Source organism: Nicotiana sylvestris, chromosome 12 (genome assembly GCF_000393655.2).
Source record: "Nicotiana sylvestris chromosome 12, ASM39365v2, whole genome shotgun sequence".
In the NCBI taxonomy this organism is placed as follows: domain Eukaryota; kingdom Viridiplantae; phylum Streptophyta; class Magnoliopsida; order Solanales; family Solanaceae; genus Nicotiana; species Nicotiana sylvestris.
This window is the reverse complement of record NC_091068.1, coordinates 144572721-144591063: the sequence shown is the minus strand read 5'-3', so window position 1 is coordinate 144591063 and position 18343 is coordinate 144572721. Positions and strand designations below refer to the sequence as shown.

At 35.7% G+C, this 18343-nt stretch overlaps 1 protein-coding gene across 1 annotated transcript; it reads left to right on the top strand.

Moving 5' to 3' along the window:
* The first annotated feature begins 331 nt into the window (after window positions 1-331).
* LOC104230318 (ATP-dependent zinc metalloprotease FTSH 10, mitochondrial-like) lies at window positions 332-8882 on the top strand. Its single transcript, XM_009783084.2, has 8 exons — window positions 332-669; window positions 769-991; window positions 1087-1155; window positions 3031-3158; window positions 4755-5240; window positions 5376-6143; window positions 7552-7779; window positions 8285-8882. The coding sequence occupies exons 1-8, from the start codon at window positions 619-621 to the stop codon at window positions 8756-8758; spliced, it is 2427 nt and encodes an 808-aa protein (XP_009781386.1). The 5' UTR covers window positions 332-618; the 3' UTR covers window positions 8759-8882.
* The last annotated feature ends 9461 nt before the right edge of the window (window positions 8883-18343 follow it).

The window sequence follows — 18343 nt, the reverse complement described above, 5'->3', positions numbered from 1 at the left end:
TCTTCACATGTTCGAACCATCTCAGCTTGCTTCCCTCATTTTGTTTACCACGGAGATCACTCCTACCTTGTCCCGAATCTCTTCATTCCGAAACATATCTCTCCTAGTATGACCACACATCCATCTCAACATCTTCCAAGCGTGCATCACAAGTGGCTACTTTTTGACAAATTTTTAAATACCGGCTACTTCTCAAAAACCAGTCCAAAAGTGGCTAGCATCGTACAATTTTTACCCTATCCCACGAACATTTTCCTCAACATCCAAATAACCTAAGTACTCTGTCAGAATAAAGCCCATAAAAGGAAGTCCGGTCCATAATTAACCACGTAACCGAGTCGGTTTTTGTTCCCGGTTTTCTCCAACTTCTTCTATCCTGTCCCTCCTCCGTCCTACTTCCTTTGATTTTCCTCAACCTTTTTTCAAACTCAGCAAACTGTATTATAGGTCACACCATATGCATTAAAAACACGGAAACTACCTTTTCAAACTCTGCTACCTGAAATTAAATTATTTTTCTTTAGGTTTTATTCAATCGATTCCTCTGTGATTTAAATCAGATTTTTAGGGATTAGAATAGAAATTTGTGCAGAAATTCATGTTCGGATCATCTAAAAGATGATTCTTTCACGTATTAATCGCTCTCTCGCAAAATCTTCGATTAATAAAGTAAGCTGCAATTTCATAAATTTTAAATCTTTTCGTATTTTTTGAGTTTATTTATGTTAATATTATTAGTATGATACGTTTTTTTTTTTGATTGAGCAGAGATTAGTGTCTGGTGTGAGAGGAGTGATTTTGGATGAAGTGGCATCGCGTGATGCGTGCATTACACGCGTCAATGGCGGGTTAGGGTTTGTGAGAAGCTACTTGACATCTATTGGAGCTGGAAAACAAGGTGTCAATAAGGCATATTTGTCGGAACTTGATTCACTATTTGCAAAGCCGAGACTCCGGAGGTTTTTTTGCAGCCAAGGATCAAAGAATAAAAGTAAGAATAATTCCTTACACTTTTTTTTTCCGTTTTAAAAAAATAAAAACTTTTTCTTGGTGATGGATTCATATTGTTGTGTTTTGATTTTGTAGACTATGAGAACTATTATCCAAAGAATAAGAAAGAAGTCCCAAAAGGGAACAATCAAAAGGCGGGCAAAGGTATGTAGTGCAATGAATTAACAGTTTGTGCATTTGATGTTCAGTAACATATGATAAAGCAAAATTATTTATGGTAAGTTGTTAGACTTTACTAGAATGTGTAAATATAGGGAATATTTCAGTTCGAGCTAAGTTTTTGTTTTCTAAAGTATGTTGCATATGATTAAGTAGAACTTTGGATTACTAAAATCATTGGTGAGAGAAAGTGTTAGAGATATAGCTCATTTATACTATTCCAAATGTTTAGGAAAATGAGAATACCTATCTATGAATAGAGACGGAAATTAGCTAGTGGAATAGCGCCTTATTTACTCTAGTTGAATGTGTCGAAGTAGATTTTGATATTCTGCAATATCCCTTGTTTGGTCCTTTGTCTTAAGGACTGTGTAAAAGTGACTCTACACTGCATATGCAAATCATGGATTAAAGCCTTCTTACTGCGAAGGCAACCTTTGTGTATGGAAGTTTATGGTACTGAATTTCTTGGAGGTTGAGATTACATGCTTTGCTATGTGTCCAAAATTATACTGGGAATTGGATGTCTTCAATAGCAACTCTCACTTCAAAACCGTCTATATGTTCTTAATTTGATGGTGCAGAATGTCTGATATATTTATGTCAGTGTTAGTAAAAGGCGTCACTTTGTCTCTTAAGCGATGCGAAGCAAAGAGTTATTGCTTCATGGGTGAAGTCATGCAGTTTAGGGAAGTGTGAGAATATTAACGTTCTGCGAGTTCATTGATTCTCAACTTTGATTGGATTGTTATCGGCCATTGGATGCTGAATTTTTTTTTCAATATCAATTAATTGTTATACTACTCCCTTCAAAATTAAATTCATTGGTATTCCTAGTTTTCAGCAAAATGTATGCTTCACTTCAAAGAAGCATGTGCTTCACTTCATGCTTTTCGCTTCAAGCCACATGGATCTTGTCACTCTTCTGTGCTTATCGCTTTTAAAAATGCTGTTTTATGTTATCTAAGAGGGTTTCGCAGATAATCCTCTATTTATGAAAAATAAGAATGTATTTATTATTGATGTTGAGAAGAGAGATATCATTACTTTCGCATATATCACTCATCGACATGGCATAAATAACCGAACCTGGGCAAGAACAGTTAGGTAAGCTAGCTGACCGCATGTTAAATAAGTTATCTTTTAGAAGTTAGAAATTAATACTCATCTAGCAACTAACCAGGGTCAGCTTCAGAACTTACTCTCGAAAAATAAAATGATCTAATCTGCATCATTGATAATCTGATTGAGTACAATACTCTGTGAGTCTTCCCTTTCTTTTTCTTGTTTTTCTTTCTTTTATCCTTTTCAGCGAATAGTTCTTTTTTTCAATATCCTTAGACAAATCTTTTCCAGAGTTTATTTTTGGATCACTCTTAATTCTTCCCTTCATTTGTGTCAAAAGATCTATTACGAGTTGCGGCTGCAGAACTTTAGTTCATGAGCTGATAAATTAAATATCTTTTTAAAAGGTTAGCAGTGTCTTTTAAATGAATAAGAAAAATGTATTTGTTTACATTAATTTAAAACAAGGGACAATGTTCTCTTTATTTTTCATATAGTTGAACTGAAGCTCTCTAATTAAACACTTCCAGTGGACGAAGAGATATTCAATTGACTTTAGTGCGAAAGTAATCTTTGTATATGGAAATTTATGGTGCTGAGTTTCTAGGAGGTTAAGATTACACAGTTGCTATGAGTCTAAAAAATGTAGCATCGTTGCATCCTCTATCATGGAGTATGAAACAAGTGGTAAGTAACAATTGCTAGCATGACTTCCACATTCTTTTCCCATTTCTTGTTGTGTTCTCTTTTGGCCTGTCTATGGTGAAAAATTAATTTTGGTTTCTTTTTTGGCAGAGGAAAGTACAGGCGAGCAAGGAAACCCTCAGGACTTCCTGAAGCAATATCAAAATATTCTCACACCCTTGTTATTTATTGGATTTATTCTGTCATCGACACTTCTCGGTCCTCGTGAACAAAAGGAGGTTAGTCTTAACCAACACTTCTACAGTTCGAGTTTTCATTGTTTCAGCCACTTTCTCTTTCTTTTCAAGGACGAGTTTAGTGCCTTATGGAGTTTGAGTTCCATGTGTACTTGATTGTGATCGTGCTGATATCTATGTTAGGACCAACTTTTTGCAATCATGGCTTGCCTTCTACTGAGAAGTGGAAATGAAAGAACAAATAACTTTACTAACTAGTAAATGAGGATACTATGATAGAGGGTGTTCAAGGTAGGGATTGATTTTGGGGAATTGGTTTTGGAACTTTCATGGACGGAAGTGGTGAGTTGGTTTAGAAGAATTAGTTTTGGAGTTGGTGTTTGAAATGACATTTTCTATATGTTTCCAAATCCTAAATAATTTGGTTTCACTTTGTTTTCTTTCCAAACACATGTTAGCTTTTGCTTTTGGAATGTTGTCCCAAGACTTTCTAAAATCCTAATGCCATTTAAAAGATTGACTGATATTGCTGTCAGAAGAATTCCATTTCAAAAAGATCGAATGAGTTAAGTACTTTTTTGTTTTGACGGAGATCAGAGTGATGGAATTAACTATTCTGCATTAGTGTTGAATGTTGTGGAAGGTATCACTTTCAATCTTCTTGGGTTTGGAGATCATTTGATTATAAGTTTTTTCCCAATGGATGTTTTATATTATAACAACTATATTTGGTTTATAAACAGACTTGTTTTTACAAAGAACTCAGAAAGTTCCCTAAAAAACCGAAACAGATTTCAGGTGCTTTTCATTGTTTACAGAACAGCTATTCGTTCCAGAAACAATTCAAACACAGTTATTGTCTAAAAATTGTTTTTCAAAAGTTGCAGTTTTCTAGGAAAACATGGAAAAAAATCCGAACTCCACGTAAGGTTTCACAAAAACCATGATTGAGAAAAAAGGTTTGCTGAGCCTGTTAGTGATCAATGGAGATACTGTGTTATACCATGAATGCAGTAAGGACTTAGATTTAGTGTAACTAGATATTTATTGATAAACTCTGCAATGGAGTTGCAGCTTTCTCATATAATATTGTTCTATTGGTCTGCAACCATTACTTCTGCCTCCCTTCCCCCCTCTCCCAGACGGCCCACGCGTATAAATGGATTAACTTGTATATTGATAATGGAAAAGTTGAGCTTGTCTTTTACATAGTCTGACTGATGAATGAAAGATTTGATGTTCTTATACCATATACTGGTTCACGGATAATTTCATGTTTTTTCATTCAAATGCTTTATATTTAGAGACCTTACTACCTGTTTGCCCTGTACGGCAAATCTTTGCCTTAGTAGAGCAATACATCTAGAACAAGAAAATAGTGCACGATTTTAATTGATATTGTCTCCTTTTGTCTTTTTGTCTTCTTGAGCCGAGGGTCTTTCGGAAACAGCCTCTCTACCCCTTCGGGTAGGGGTAAGGTCTGCGTACATACTACCCTCCCCAGACTCCACTAGTGGGATTTCACTGGGTTGTTGTTGTTGTCCTATGATGAGATACATGAGCCATTAACCTCAGTTGATCGTCTTCTGAATCTTTTTTCTCTTTATCATGGTTATTTCGCTTCATGTAAATTTTCAGATTAGCTTCCAAGAATTCAAAAACAAGCTACTTGAAGCTGGTCTAGTTGATCGAATTGTCGTCGCTAACAAATCTGTGGCCAAAGTTTACGTGAGAAGTTCTGCACCTGGTATTAATCAAACAGGCGATGACACTGTTCAAGGTCCTTCAAGCGGTACGAATGGTGGAAGAAACACGGGCCAGTACAAATACTATTTTAACATTGGGAGTGTTGAGTCATTTGAGGAGAAGCTTGAGGAAGCACAAGAAGCCTGGGGAATAGACCCTCACAATTATGTTCCTGTGGTATATGTTGATGAATTGAATTGGTTCCAAGAACTGATGAGGTTTGGTCCAACAGTATTGCTTCTAGCTGTCCTTTATTATATGGGGCGAAGAGTGCAGGGTGGCATAGGAGTAGGAGGCTCTGACGGAAAAGGTGGTCGTGGAATATTTAATATTGGCAAAGCGAATTTCACCAAGATGGATAAAAATGCGAAGAATAAGGTGAGAATATAAGTTTCTATTATTTGTGCAGCTTCAAAAATAGCAGCATTTTGAAATGGAAATTTTTAAAAATGATACATGCCATGATATTTCATGATTATTTCTTGGAAAGTTACCAACACTTTCTTGGTACAGGTTTTCTTCAAGGATGTGGCTGGATGTGACGAGGCTAAGCAAGAAATCATGGAGTTTGTCCACTTCCTTAAGAATCCCAAGAAGTACGAGGAGTTAGGAGCCAAAATTCCTAAAGGTGCTCTGCTAGTGGGTCCTCCTGGAACTGGAAAGACACTTCTAGCTAAAGCTACAGCAGGAGAATCTGGTGTACCTTTTCTCTCGATTTCTGGGTCAGAATTTATGGAGATGTTTGTTGGTGTTGGGCCATCTAGAGTTAGGAGCTTATTTCAGGAGGCAAGACAATGTGCACCTAGTATAGTATTCATTGATGAGATTGATGCTATTGGTCGAGCAAGAGGGAAGGGAGGCTTTGCTGGAGGAAATGATGAACGTGAGAGTACTTTAAATCAACTGCTTGTAGAAATGGATGGATTTGCAACCACATCCGGTGTAGTTGTACTTGCTGGCACAAATAGACCTGATATATTAGACAAAGCCTTGTTAAGACCTGGTCGATTTGATCGCCAGATTAGCATTGATAAACCCGACATCAAAGGCCGTGATCAAATTTTCAGAATCTATCTGAACAAGTTGAAACTTGACCAGCAGGCAAGGTTCTATTCACAGAGACTTGCTGCTCTAACACCAGGATTTGCTGGAGCAGACATTGCAAATGTTTGTAATGAAGCTGCTCTAATTGCTGCTAGGAATGAGAGTACGATAATTACCATGCAACATTTTGAGTCAGCAATAGACAGGGTGATTGGTGGTCTAGAGAAGAAGAATAAGGTATTGGTCTTCTCACTTTTCCCCCTTCCATTTATGTACTTTATCTCATGTTTCCATAGCAACATAGGGAAATATTCAGTCTTTTCTTTACAACAGCAGCATTTTCTATGATGTTTTGTTCATCTTGTTCTGCGTTTTGGATATGAAAGCCATTTGTTTCAGTATGAAAATGTTAGGATTCCTTGAGAAGTACATTGGTCCAATATGCATCGATATTGGAACATTATGGATCTACTGCTTAGTAGCTATGAGAAGTGAATATAGTTTGGGTTGTGGTGAGCGTTTCGTAAGGAGACTACGACAATCACAACAATAACTACGCCTCAGTCCCAAACAAGTTGGCGTCGGCTTTATGAATCTTCACGTACCATGTTACTCTATTTAAACTCATCTCAGGTCAACATTATAAATAAAAGTAAAAATAATATAATAATAATAAATAAATAAAAAGTACTAAAAGTTCTTTATATTTTCTGTTGACGCATAAATCTCTGAAAAGCTAAACAACTCCTAGAAAAGCATAGGACGTTGAGATGTTGATATTATGATCCACCATCTGAACTTAGTAAAAATACCTCCATTTTTAGCAAGTAAATTTCTTTCCTGTCTTACGATGCGTACGAGTAAAATATTTAACCGAATCATATTAGGGTTTGTATTGTAATTCGATCAAATTGTTGAGTTCTTGCTGTCATAAGAAGAGCATTGTGAGGTGGGTGAACGTCTTCTAGAGTCCTGGGTAATCCACTGTGGCATAAGATGGGATACTTTAAAATTTTAGGGGCAGATGTTTACAGCATTGGAAGGAACTAAATCAACCTGTCCAGTATTGCAAGATTGTAATGTGACTTTGAACCACTCGAGCACTTCTTTGAATAATCTGTCATCCAATGGCCCCCTCCTTTTTTATGTGGTCATCACATCAGAGGTTTACATATATTCATTTTGAACTCTCTTGGGGCCAACTGAATCTTGTCAGTGCTAATTGAGCTTTGTCATTTGCTGCTACCCGGAGGATCTTAACCTTGTCTAGGTTGCATTTCCCCCACCCCCACCCACCCCCTAAGAAGTGCAGTGAATTTCGCGCATGATGTTCTCTGCTTCGACACCCTTCAACTTACTTTATATTGGGTTGAGATGACATTTCGATTCCTTTTGGATTGAGATGACATTTCAATTCCTTTTCTTTCCTCTTGCTTCTCTGTCTTTTCTTTTTACCCAAAATAAAAAGGGAACTTTGGTGAATGTTGACCTGGGTGATGTATGCTTTGGTTCAATTTCTTTAGATGCTGTTGGAAATTGCTGACCAACAGTCTTTAGATTCTAGTAAGGACTTGTGAATGGGATGAATAATATTTGTTTTGGATGATATAAGATAATTCAAAGCAAACCTTTGTGGTTTCTGCAGGTCATAAGCAAGCTGGAAAGGCGGACAGTTGCTTATCATGAAGCTGGGCATGCTGTTGTTGGTTGGTTCTTGGAATATGCAGAGCCATTGCTTAAAGTGACAATTGTTCCTCGTGGTACAGCAGCCCTTGGATTTGCTCAGTATGTTCCCAATGAAAACCTTTTAATGACTAAAGAGCAGCTATTTGATATGACATGCATGACTCTTGGTGGCCGAGCTGCTGAGCAGGTAAGTTTATCAACTCTTTCTCTTACTTTCATATGTTTACCCTATTTGCATTAAGACTTAATTTATTGAAAGCACTGTCACCACATTGATTGGATGCATATAGAAAACCATTAAAGGACTATTACTAGGCATCTAAGCTGCATGATGGAACTTTCTGTTATAATATGAATGATTGGTTTTCTAGTCGTGCACAAACTTTTACAGAGTAATATGTCTAAGTGCATATATATTCTAAGTAATCATAATGGGGTTGGTCCTAGCCAATTACCTACTTTTCAGCCTCAATGAAAAGAAGCTCAATGAAGTAGTACATCTTGATTTAATGACACTGGTCGTATAGAACAAATACCTTTCGGTGGAGCAACTCTGCCTATGATAGTTGTTGGGCAATATGTCGTCACTACCTTACTGAAAAGGCAGTGTATCTTTAAATGTCTTTTCTACCCTTTTTTGACTAGTGAATCAGATTTTTACAATGTTCTTATGAATATTAATTTTTGAGTAGGTTTTGATTGGGAAGATCTCCACCGGAGCTCAAAATGATTTGGAGAAAGTCACCAAGATGACTTATGCTCAGGTAGCAGTATATGGTTTCAGTGACAAGGTTGGCCTCCTTTCGTTCCCACAAAGAGATGATACGTTTGAGGCAAAGCCCTACGGTAGCAAGACAGCAGCAATTATCGATAGTGAAGTTAGAGAATGGGTAGCCAAAGCATATGATAATACTGTAAAACTAGTAGAGGAACACAGAGAACATGTGGCTCAGATTGCTGAGTTGCTACTTGAAAAGGAAGTCCTCCATCAAGAAGATCTGGTCCGAGTATTGGGTGAACGTCCATTCCAGAGTAGTGAGCCCACAAACTACGATAGGTTCACGCAAGGATTTGAAGAAGAGAATAGTGAAACTACAGATAGCACCGAGGAAAAGACTGCGGAAGATAATGGATCGCCTGTCGTACCGGAGGTTGTCCCTGTATAGTTGTGGGGTTGTGATTTGTAATTGACATTGCAGGGTAGCGACTCTCTGGTATTAACTTTCAATTTTAGATAATTCTATAAATTATTTGTCTTGATATTAATAATAAAAACATGGTCTTTCCGAATTTGTGTACTCCATGAACTATTTATCGCAAAGAGATGAAAAAGGATAAAAAGATAATTACTGTCTCTTCTCAAATAATTGGAGAATTTGTGATCTCTTAGTTTCGATATTGGCGGGGGTCGCAATTTTTCCATTCCGATTTCTGTTATTGACAGTTCTCCTTAAGGGTGGCAAACGGTCCGGGACCAGTCCTAAACGGGCTGGTCTATGTGGGCTTCAGTCCTAAACGGGCTGGTCTATGTGGGCTTGGGCTTCGTGGGCCGGACTTAAACGGTCCCGAACTTCGTGGGCTTTTAGGTGTAACCAGGACCGGGACCACGAACTAATGATCCCGGGCTATGTGGGGCGGGCCCGGTCCTAAATGGGCCTTTGACTATTTTTTAAATTTTTTTTATCTAAGGCAATTTCTTGTAAATTATATATATAAATAATAAGTGGGCCTATTTATTTGTTTAAATTTTTTATCTAAGGTATTTTCTTGTAAATTATATTATATAGTTGTGACTTAAAAAAATTTAATTCAAATTTAAAACACAAAATATTGTAAAAAGATATTCAAAGAAATGCGTTATAATTTTTATTATTATGACATTAAGAAAACATGGCCCAATCTTTCTTAGCTTCCTCCCCTCCCTCCCAATGGAATGAGCACAATCAAGGTGCTAATACCACCATTGAGAAGAAAAAGAAACTAATCAAGATCTGCCAAAATACAAGTTACATATTAATTTTACATGGTATCTCTTACAAATTTTATAAATCCATCAAGGCTCGGAGGAATTTCCGTTGGTGGTGGCGGAAAAGAAGGTTGTTCATCACCGCTTACGGGCGAAGCTGCATCCTCCGCAAGTTCAGCTAGCATTTCTTCGTAAGCTTCGTCTACCTCTGGTTGTGATTCAACAAGTCCAAAATTTCTTCGTTCCGAACGGATCCAATCTCTGAAAAGTACTGATTTTTCCAAGCTCTCCCTCATAGACGCTCTATAATCACCGAGTTGAAGTCTTGCTTGATTGAAAGCACTCTCCGATGCCACTGTTGAAGCTTGAATGGTTAAAATGTCTTGGACCATCCTTGAAAGGATCGTAAAGTGTTTTTCTTTGTCCTTCCACCATTCCAAAAGATTAAATGAGCCGTCGGGATTCACTTCCTCAAGTCCCGGTGACGAATAAACTTCAAGCTCATTTAGTTGTGAACAATCACTAGTGGTACAACCTTGAGAACCCCTGAACTCGGTCCAAGCACTAAGTGCTCTTACTCCTACAGTTCTTTTAGATGATTGAGAACTAGAAGAAGAAGGAGTTGGAATATCTGGTCTAGCATTATCTATTGCAATTTGATAAGCACTATAAATAGTTAAAGCATTTATTTTAATTGAGGCTTGTGCGTCCAAAAGTGTAGACAACTCCTCAGATTCAAGTGCTAAACCATTATAAATAAATCGATACCAATATTGAGGACCACCTAATTTTATAGTAAGATTTAACAAGGCAGCAATACCATAAATACGGGGAATAGGGTAAAAAAAAATTTAAATTTCTTTCTCATAGAATCAATAGCTACTTCATAAATTTTCCCACCCTCTAAAAAATAAGCAAACAAATTTGCAAGATCTGCAAGATAAACTAAACAGTTCGAAATAGTAGGATAATATTGTCCAGAAAATTCATTTGTAGCAACATGAAATCTTTCTAAAAAATCTACAAGTATTTTAACATTAGCCAAATCCACATTTGTAAGGTGTTCATCATCATCACTTACATGAGCATTAACGTTGAGTTTATGGGGTTTCTATATTCATATGCAACAACTAAACTTTCATACATGTAATTCCATCTAGCTGGACAAGGTTTAGGAACCTTTCTTTCTCTTAGGCCAAATTCATCGCATCTTTTAAAATATTCTCTAAGTCTATTTCTACGGTTTGAATAAAAAAGTCAGTTAAGAGCCATTTTAACCTTTTCAACTTCAACATTTAAAATTCTCGTACCATCACCTACAATTAAATGGTAAATATGACAAATACATCTAACATGAAAAGTGTTACCAAATGCAGGATTTAGTGTAGTGATAAGCAAGGCTACAACATTAGTGTTACTAGTAGCATTATCCATTGAAATTGACATTATTTTATCACTAATGCAAAAATATATACAAATATCTGTAACCGTGCTAGAAATAAACTGTCATGTGTGACGTAAATTAATTATTCTATAAGCAATAATGCGCTTTTGCATTATCCAGTCCTCATCAATCCAATGACTTGTAATAGTAAGATAATCACAGTCATTACCACTTCTACCAATATCAGTAGTAATAGCAACACGACAATTAATATGAGTAAATAAATAGCGCAAATATTGTTCATATTCATGTTTATATTTATAAATATCGCTCTTTACGGTTGTGCGAGGTATCCTTTATAAGTAGGATTAAAAACTTTTCTAATATAATGCACAAAGTGGGGGTTAGACGGAAAACTGTAAGGTAAGCACATAACAGTAACCATTTTTGCCAATTCTTCCCTATCTTTTCTTGGGTCATAATATAAAATACTACTGGTAATAGTGTTAATTCCCGGTTGAAATTGATTTGACCCGGTACTAGGGTCAGGCTGACTAGTTGGACTTGACCCCCGACCGCAACTTTCATTTGAAAATATTTAGCTTTATCTTGAGGGTGCATCATTATGTGTCTCTTCAAACTTCTCGTCCCCCCCGATCAATATAGTTAAAAGCCATCTGTTTGCCACAAGTTTTATACTTAGCTTTATTCTTTTTTCTTATTTGAATAAAAAAGGCCAAACAAGAGATGTTTCGGCCCGTTTAGAAGGTTGTCTAGAAAAAGTAGGGGTAGTAACATGGGGGTCAACTGGGGCATCATTTGGATTAGTTGGGCTAATTTGAGCAACAAGACTAGTGGGTGTATCATCATCCGGTTGTGTTTCATCTAAATCTATTTCTTGCTCATGTTCTTCATCAATAGTTGGATTACCGTAAAGAGAATTCATATATTTATGATCTAAGTTTTCACCACCTCCAACATTATGCACATATTGACTCTTCGTAAATTGTAATAAAGTATTATCACTATCAAGAATAGGAGCAGGTGGATGGCGGGTATGAGGTTTGGGTAGGGGAGGCCGGAGAATTAGAGGAGGAATAGATTGACCACTAGATTCACCACTCTTGGATTTTCCCTTTTTTTTACTAAACATTTTTTAAGGAATAGGCCATCTTAGTTATAATTATACAAAGTAATTAAATAAAACAAACAAAAACTATAATATTAAAACTAAAGAGTTGGAACGAGTTTACTGAATTGACGAATAACTTGTTGAAAATTAATTATCGTTGAAGACTTGAATACTTCAATTCACCAACTTCACAATATTTCACACAAGTTGCAACAACAAAGTAACCAATTTTAGAAGAAAATTAGAGAGAGAGATTGATGATTTGGTGAAGAAAAATGAAAGAATGAGGGGATATTTATAGTTGAAAATAGGGAAAAAGTGTAATTATAAAAAGTTTGGGGTTAAAACAAAGTTGGGGAGGTTAAATGGCTATTTTATAAATAGCCAACAACTATTTTGGCAGCAATAACGACTACATTTTAAATGGGTAACGGTCAGAAGATTAAGTGGGAATTTTTTTTGTAAATCTAGCCGTTGGGGACCGGTTGAACCGACCCACTTAGGACCCGGTCCCTAAGTCCGGGACCAGAGAGATATACAAGCCCATGTGGGTCGGTTCATAGTAGGGGACCGTTAGGATCCTATATATTCATGATCTATGATGTCCTATATTTGAGGAGTTCGGGTTACAAATAAATGGGTTGATTCTGCCACTGGTATCTATATAATTATAATAATCTTATTAAAAGGAAAGCACAATGAATAATTTCACGAGGAAGTCATATTGCAGATATTATTGTAGAAACTATATTCATATAAGAAGTAATATTGTACATATTATTGTAGATACTATAACTAAATATTACAAAGAAAATGACGAACAACAGTAATTGAGCAGTAATTATGGTCTTTAATATGCCATTGAGTAAGTTATAATTGCATGAAAAACGCATCAAAAGTTACTGAATTGCACAACTTATTAGTAATAAAGTCTTAATAAATTACAAATTGCAACGAAAAAGAAAACGGTGCTCCAGAATTTCAAACAACAATCTCCCATTATCTTTTCCCAAATTTAGTTAGTCAAAATGAAAATATTTCAAAATGTGATCGTTCCCATAATTCCATTTAATTTAATATCAAACAATCAGTCAAACTTGGCGTCACGAAGTAATATGAACTCAAAGAAATGAATGTCACACCGAGAAGAATGGCCAATAGTAGACTGAAGGTATTAGATCAAAGCACAAAGATGATAAGTCTAGCAAATGAATCGTAAAACACAACGAATTAAAGCGTAAAATAGTTGATTATTCGATTATATTCTTTTTAGACCGTAAGCACGCACGATGACCTGAAGCGGTCAAATTACTCCTTTTCATTTTATATGAAACTGGTCAAGAAATTTTAAAAAAGAAAGAATTTGTTTGAAACTTTTGATCTTATAAATGATATAGTATTCAGATAAAATGTTAAACATGTGGTGTTACCTAATATTTATACGGTGATAACACTTTTACAACTTTCAGCTTGTTTGGATGGTTATTACGTATCGTTTCATTTAACTTTCAGCTTGTTTGGATGGTTATTACGTATCGTTTTATAATGTATTGTAAGCACGTGATTTTTGCCCAATATGAGAATTACTCCCAAAAAATTCAAAAATAAAATGATTTTTCTTTGATGTGCAATTTTGTGATATTTTGAATAATTATTTGTATTTGTCTGTGCATGTTTATTTGCTAAATTAATAAAAAATACAAAAATATGTCGCATTTTGCATATAGGATTTAATTCTACAATTGTTAGTGATTAAATTTGTTTTACAAAAATTAAAAATTACAAAAATAGGCATCGTTTGCATTTTTAGCATTTAATGTCCAAATATACAATTTTATGCTTAATTAATACTTAATTGTGCGTTAATTGTTATTGAGAGTTAATTTGCGCTTTTATAACTTAATTTAGTTCTTAATAATAGTTTAAGTATTTTTATAATTTAGTTTTAGAGAAATAAAAGAAGAAAAGAGAGCGAAAATATAAAGAAAGACGGAATTGGGCCTCTTCTTCGATTTCAAGCCATAGACCCAAAAAAATGGCCCAATCTTCCCTACGACCCAGTCCATTTCGAACTGGGTCGACCCAGTCCATAACCCAACATCCTATTATCTTACAAACAACATAAAAAAAAAGAGAAAAAACCCTAAAAAGACCTAACCAATCCCCCCCCCCCCCCCTTTCTTCTCTTTCTCTCTTTTCATCATCTTCCCCAAGCTAAAAAAAACACAACCATGGCTGCCCCCCTTACACCCCCCAACCATGGTTTCCCCTCCATCTTCACGTCTTCATCTTTTCCGTCGACGTCGTCCATGGTTTCTCCGTTGCTTCATCTTCTTCGTCAAACCTCCGTTGTGTGCACTGCTGCCCGTTTCTGCTCCCCGCTGCTTCTGCCGGTGTGTCGTCTTCCCGTCATCCTCCTCGCCGTTTCTGCTGCCATGGTCGACCAGCTGCTGCTGCTTCTGTCTCAACCAAACAGCCAAACGAACACAGCCATGGACGAGCTTCGACGTCGACCATGTCGTCGTCCATGGCTGTCCGCGATGTGCTGCTGCCTGTCCGCGATGTGCTGCTGCCTGTCGCCGCCGTTGCTGCTGTCTTGACGTCGTGCTGCTGCTGCTCGTCGCAGCAGGTGTTGGACGGACTGCTGCTGCTGCTCGTCGCGGCAGTAGCTACGGGCTGCTTCATCTTCTCTTCGTCTTCGTCGTCATTTGTTCGAGCTTTGGTCGAGGCTCGGACAGATTTGTTTACAATCAAAGTTCTTCGTTGATTCATCTCCGGTTAGTTGTTTTTGAGTTTTATTTTGTCCATATTTCGTTTTTATATTTCTAAAAGTTAAAATCGTTAAATATTTGATTCTTGTTTTGTTCGTTGTTTATCGTTGAAATCATTTTTTCTAGTTTGTTCATGTTCATGTGCTTTGTTAAAATTAATTTTCAGATTTCAAAATAGAAGTTTAATTAGTTGTTTTCATATTCATTTCATGTTTGTATTATTGTTTAAGTGAATATTTGTTAGTTTGTTGTTTGTTAGATTCAAATTGAAATTTAATTAACTATTTCTTCAATTTGTTTCATGTGTTTATGTATTGTTAGAAATTGTTAATATTGTTAAGTTCAAGTTTAAGTTCATAATTGTTTCTTCGTCGATCTTGTTATTTGTTTAAAGAATTTAGTTGTGTTAAAGGAATATATTGATTTAATCGTTTAATCCGTCATGTTTGTTGTGTTAAAATAGATTCATTCATGTTCATACTTTGTTTGGATGATCTTGAATCCGAATTTTGTATAGTTTGATTTCTTGTTTATCATTTATGATTATTTCTTGAATTTGTCTCATAATCTTGTTTTAAGTTTAATATAAGAATTGTTTGTTGTAATGTTGTTAGAGTTGATTTTAAGTTCAATATGATTGAATTTAGAAATCTTCATACTTTGTTTGTTGTTGGTGTTGAATCCGAAAATAGGATTGTTTGTTGCTAAAATATTGTTCAATCAAATTTTAGTTGTTCTTTGTTGTTAAAATCGTGTTCATGTGATATTGTTGTTATGATGTTCATCCGTGTTCATATTGTTGTTTGAACATTGTTAGAAATTGATCATATTGTCTATATTTTGGTTAAGTTTGATTAATTGATGTGTTATAGCTGATGGGTAGTTTGGTAAATTTGTAATACGTTCAGGGGTAGTTTGGTAATTTCAGTAAGGTCGGAAGGGGTAGTTTAGGAATTGTACATTTTGTAATTGTTTATTTGAAGCATGGGGGACAAAATGAAATGGGGTGGGTTGTGATATGATTATTTAATATAAAGGGGGGACAAGATTTAATTTAAAGGGGAATCTTGCATTATTTTAAATGAAGCATGGGGGACAAAATGAAATGGGGTGGTGTGATATGTTTATTTAATATAATGGGGATGAGTGGGAAGATAATGAGTTTGGTAGAGAAAATGAGTTGATTTTAATTGATTAAAAGATTTATGGGATGGGTTATAAGAAGTCTGGAAATCAGAATAAAAGGGGGACAGACAGAAAAAAAAAAGGAGAGAGAGAAACGAATCTGAAAATAAGAGAGGAAAAAAAAGGGCTGAACATTTAAGAGAGAGAAAATTCCGAAAAAATATTTAAACTTTCAAATAAAAAAAAACTAAAAAAAATATTCTGTTTTCTTTCATTGTTTGAAATCAGAATTAATTGTTGTGTCATCAAAGCTTGAAGTTTTTTTTTGTTTTGGGATTAATACTCCATCGGTTTGCAAACTCTGTTCCTGGGTTGTTACTGTGGCTGGATTGTTGCTGCTGTATTGTTATTACTGCTGTCGATTCTCATCTTCATTTTCTTTTGCTTCCAATATCAGGTACACAACTGACACGCTGGTTATTGTAATCCGAAATATGAAGCATGAATACGAAAAAAATGAAGAGTTGAAATTCTGAATTATATTTAATTATATTCTGAATTTTATTTGTATGTATAAATTATTTAACTTGCAAAAATCAGAATCATGTAGATATTTAATACATATAGTGGAACATTCGACGATAGCTTAACAAATGAACCATCTACATCTATTGCCTAAAAATAAATAAATGGTGCAGTAATTCCGTCGAGTCAAAAATCAAACGAATAGGCCATCTAGTAGGAAGTTGGTAGAAATATTGTTTAGTTAAATAATATTGGTTAATTTCAGCATGTAAATGGTCTAGGATTAAAATTAGAATTGCTATTTTTTTTTAATTTGACAAACTGAGAACATGCCTAGTATAATGTAACTAGGTAATAACATGTAAATAAATTAAGATATTTCTCCTTTATTTTGTAGAGACAAATTTCAATAAAAAATGTAGGCATTTTAGGACTGTCCTTTTAAAAATAAAATGAGATGAGCCTCGCCCAATAAAATGCACTAACTGCGGGGCCCTCAATAAATGTTTAATTGAGTATTTAGAATTCGGGATGGATTGTTTAGTGAATTCCACAGTCTTACCCATAAATAATAACACGTTAATCGCTTTAGGCATGATTTTAATAATAATACATTCTTAAACACGGGTGCGCATTTATGCGACCCAAATCCAAATCCCAAAACATTGAATAAAAATACGTTCCGGATCGCGGGTGCATTTTATGTGACGCAATCCAAAGACATGTTTTTAAACAATGTTCACATTCTTGTAAAAATAATTAAAAAATAATAAAAGCGGTAAAAAGATAAAATTTGCACATAAGTTCATATTTGTATTAAAATCAGATAAATAAGCCGAATATGACAGTTGAGCGACCGTGCTAGAACCACGGAATTCGGGAATGCCTAACACCTTCTCCCGGGTTAACAGAATTCCTTATCCGGATTTTTGGTGCGCAGACTGTTAAACAGAGTCATTCTTTTCCTCGATTCGGGATTAAAATTGGTGACTTGGGACACCCTAAATCTCCCAAGTGGCGACTCTGAAATACATAAATAAATCCCGTTTCGATTGTCCTTTAATTGGAAAAACTCCCACGCACCCTCGCGGGCGCGGAAAAAGGAGGTGTGACAGCTCTGGCGACTCTGCTGAGGATAACTTATTTTTTTAAACGCAGAACCACTGGTTCAGGGTTAGAAATTCGAGCTTAGATAAATTGTTATATTTGGCTTTATCTGATTTTTACATGTTTGAGCCTAATGTGCTAAATGCTGCTTTTACCGCTTTGATATTATTTGACTGTATATATAAACTGTGCCGAACCCTTCTCTCTTCACCTCCGGGGATGTGCTTACTGGTTGAGACTCCTTATTCTGTTAGTGTTATACCCTGAAATAAGAAAGAGGTCGGACAAGTTACGAAGCCGGATGGCCTTTTGGTTCCCGGTAAGTTGCCCCCTCCTCGACTCGAGTTGTCCGCTCGGGTACACAGTCTAGTACACTGACCCAGGTTTTGAATATAGAATAACGTGACTTCATGCCGGATCCCTAGTAGGAACGCTTATTTGCATCACGTTGCATTTGACTTTGGAGGCCCAACACAGGGGTTGGGTCTGTCTAGGACAGGTGTACCAAAAATGAAAATGACCATCCTGATGCATCTTACTTGCTACTACTTGCGCATTTATTTGATTCGGACTTGTGTGCTGACTGACTTGTGAATATCAGGAATAATATTTTAAAATTAAAAAAAAACGAAATAGCGGTTAGGGAATTGATTGTTTATTTTTGAAAAGAAAACAAATGCCCAAATACTGTCAAAACTCTGCCGAAATTTTAAGAAAATGAAAAAAAAATGTCTTATTAGT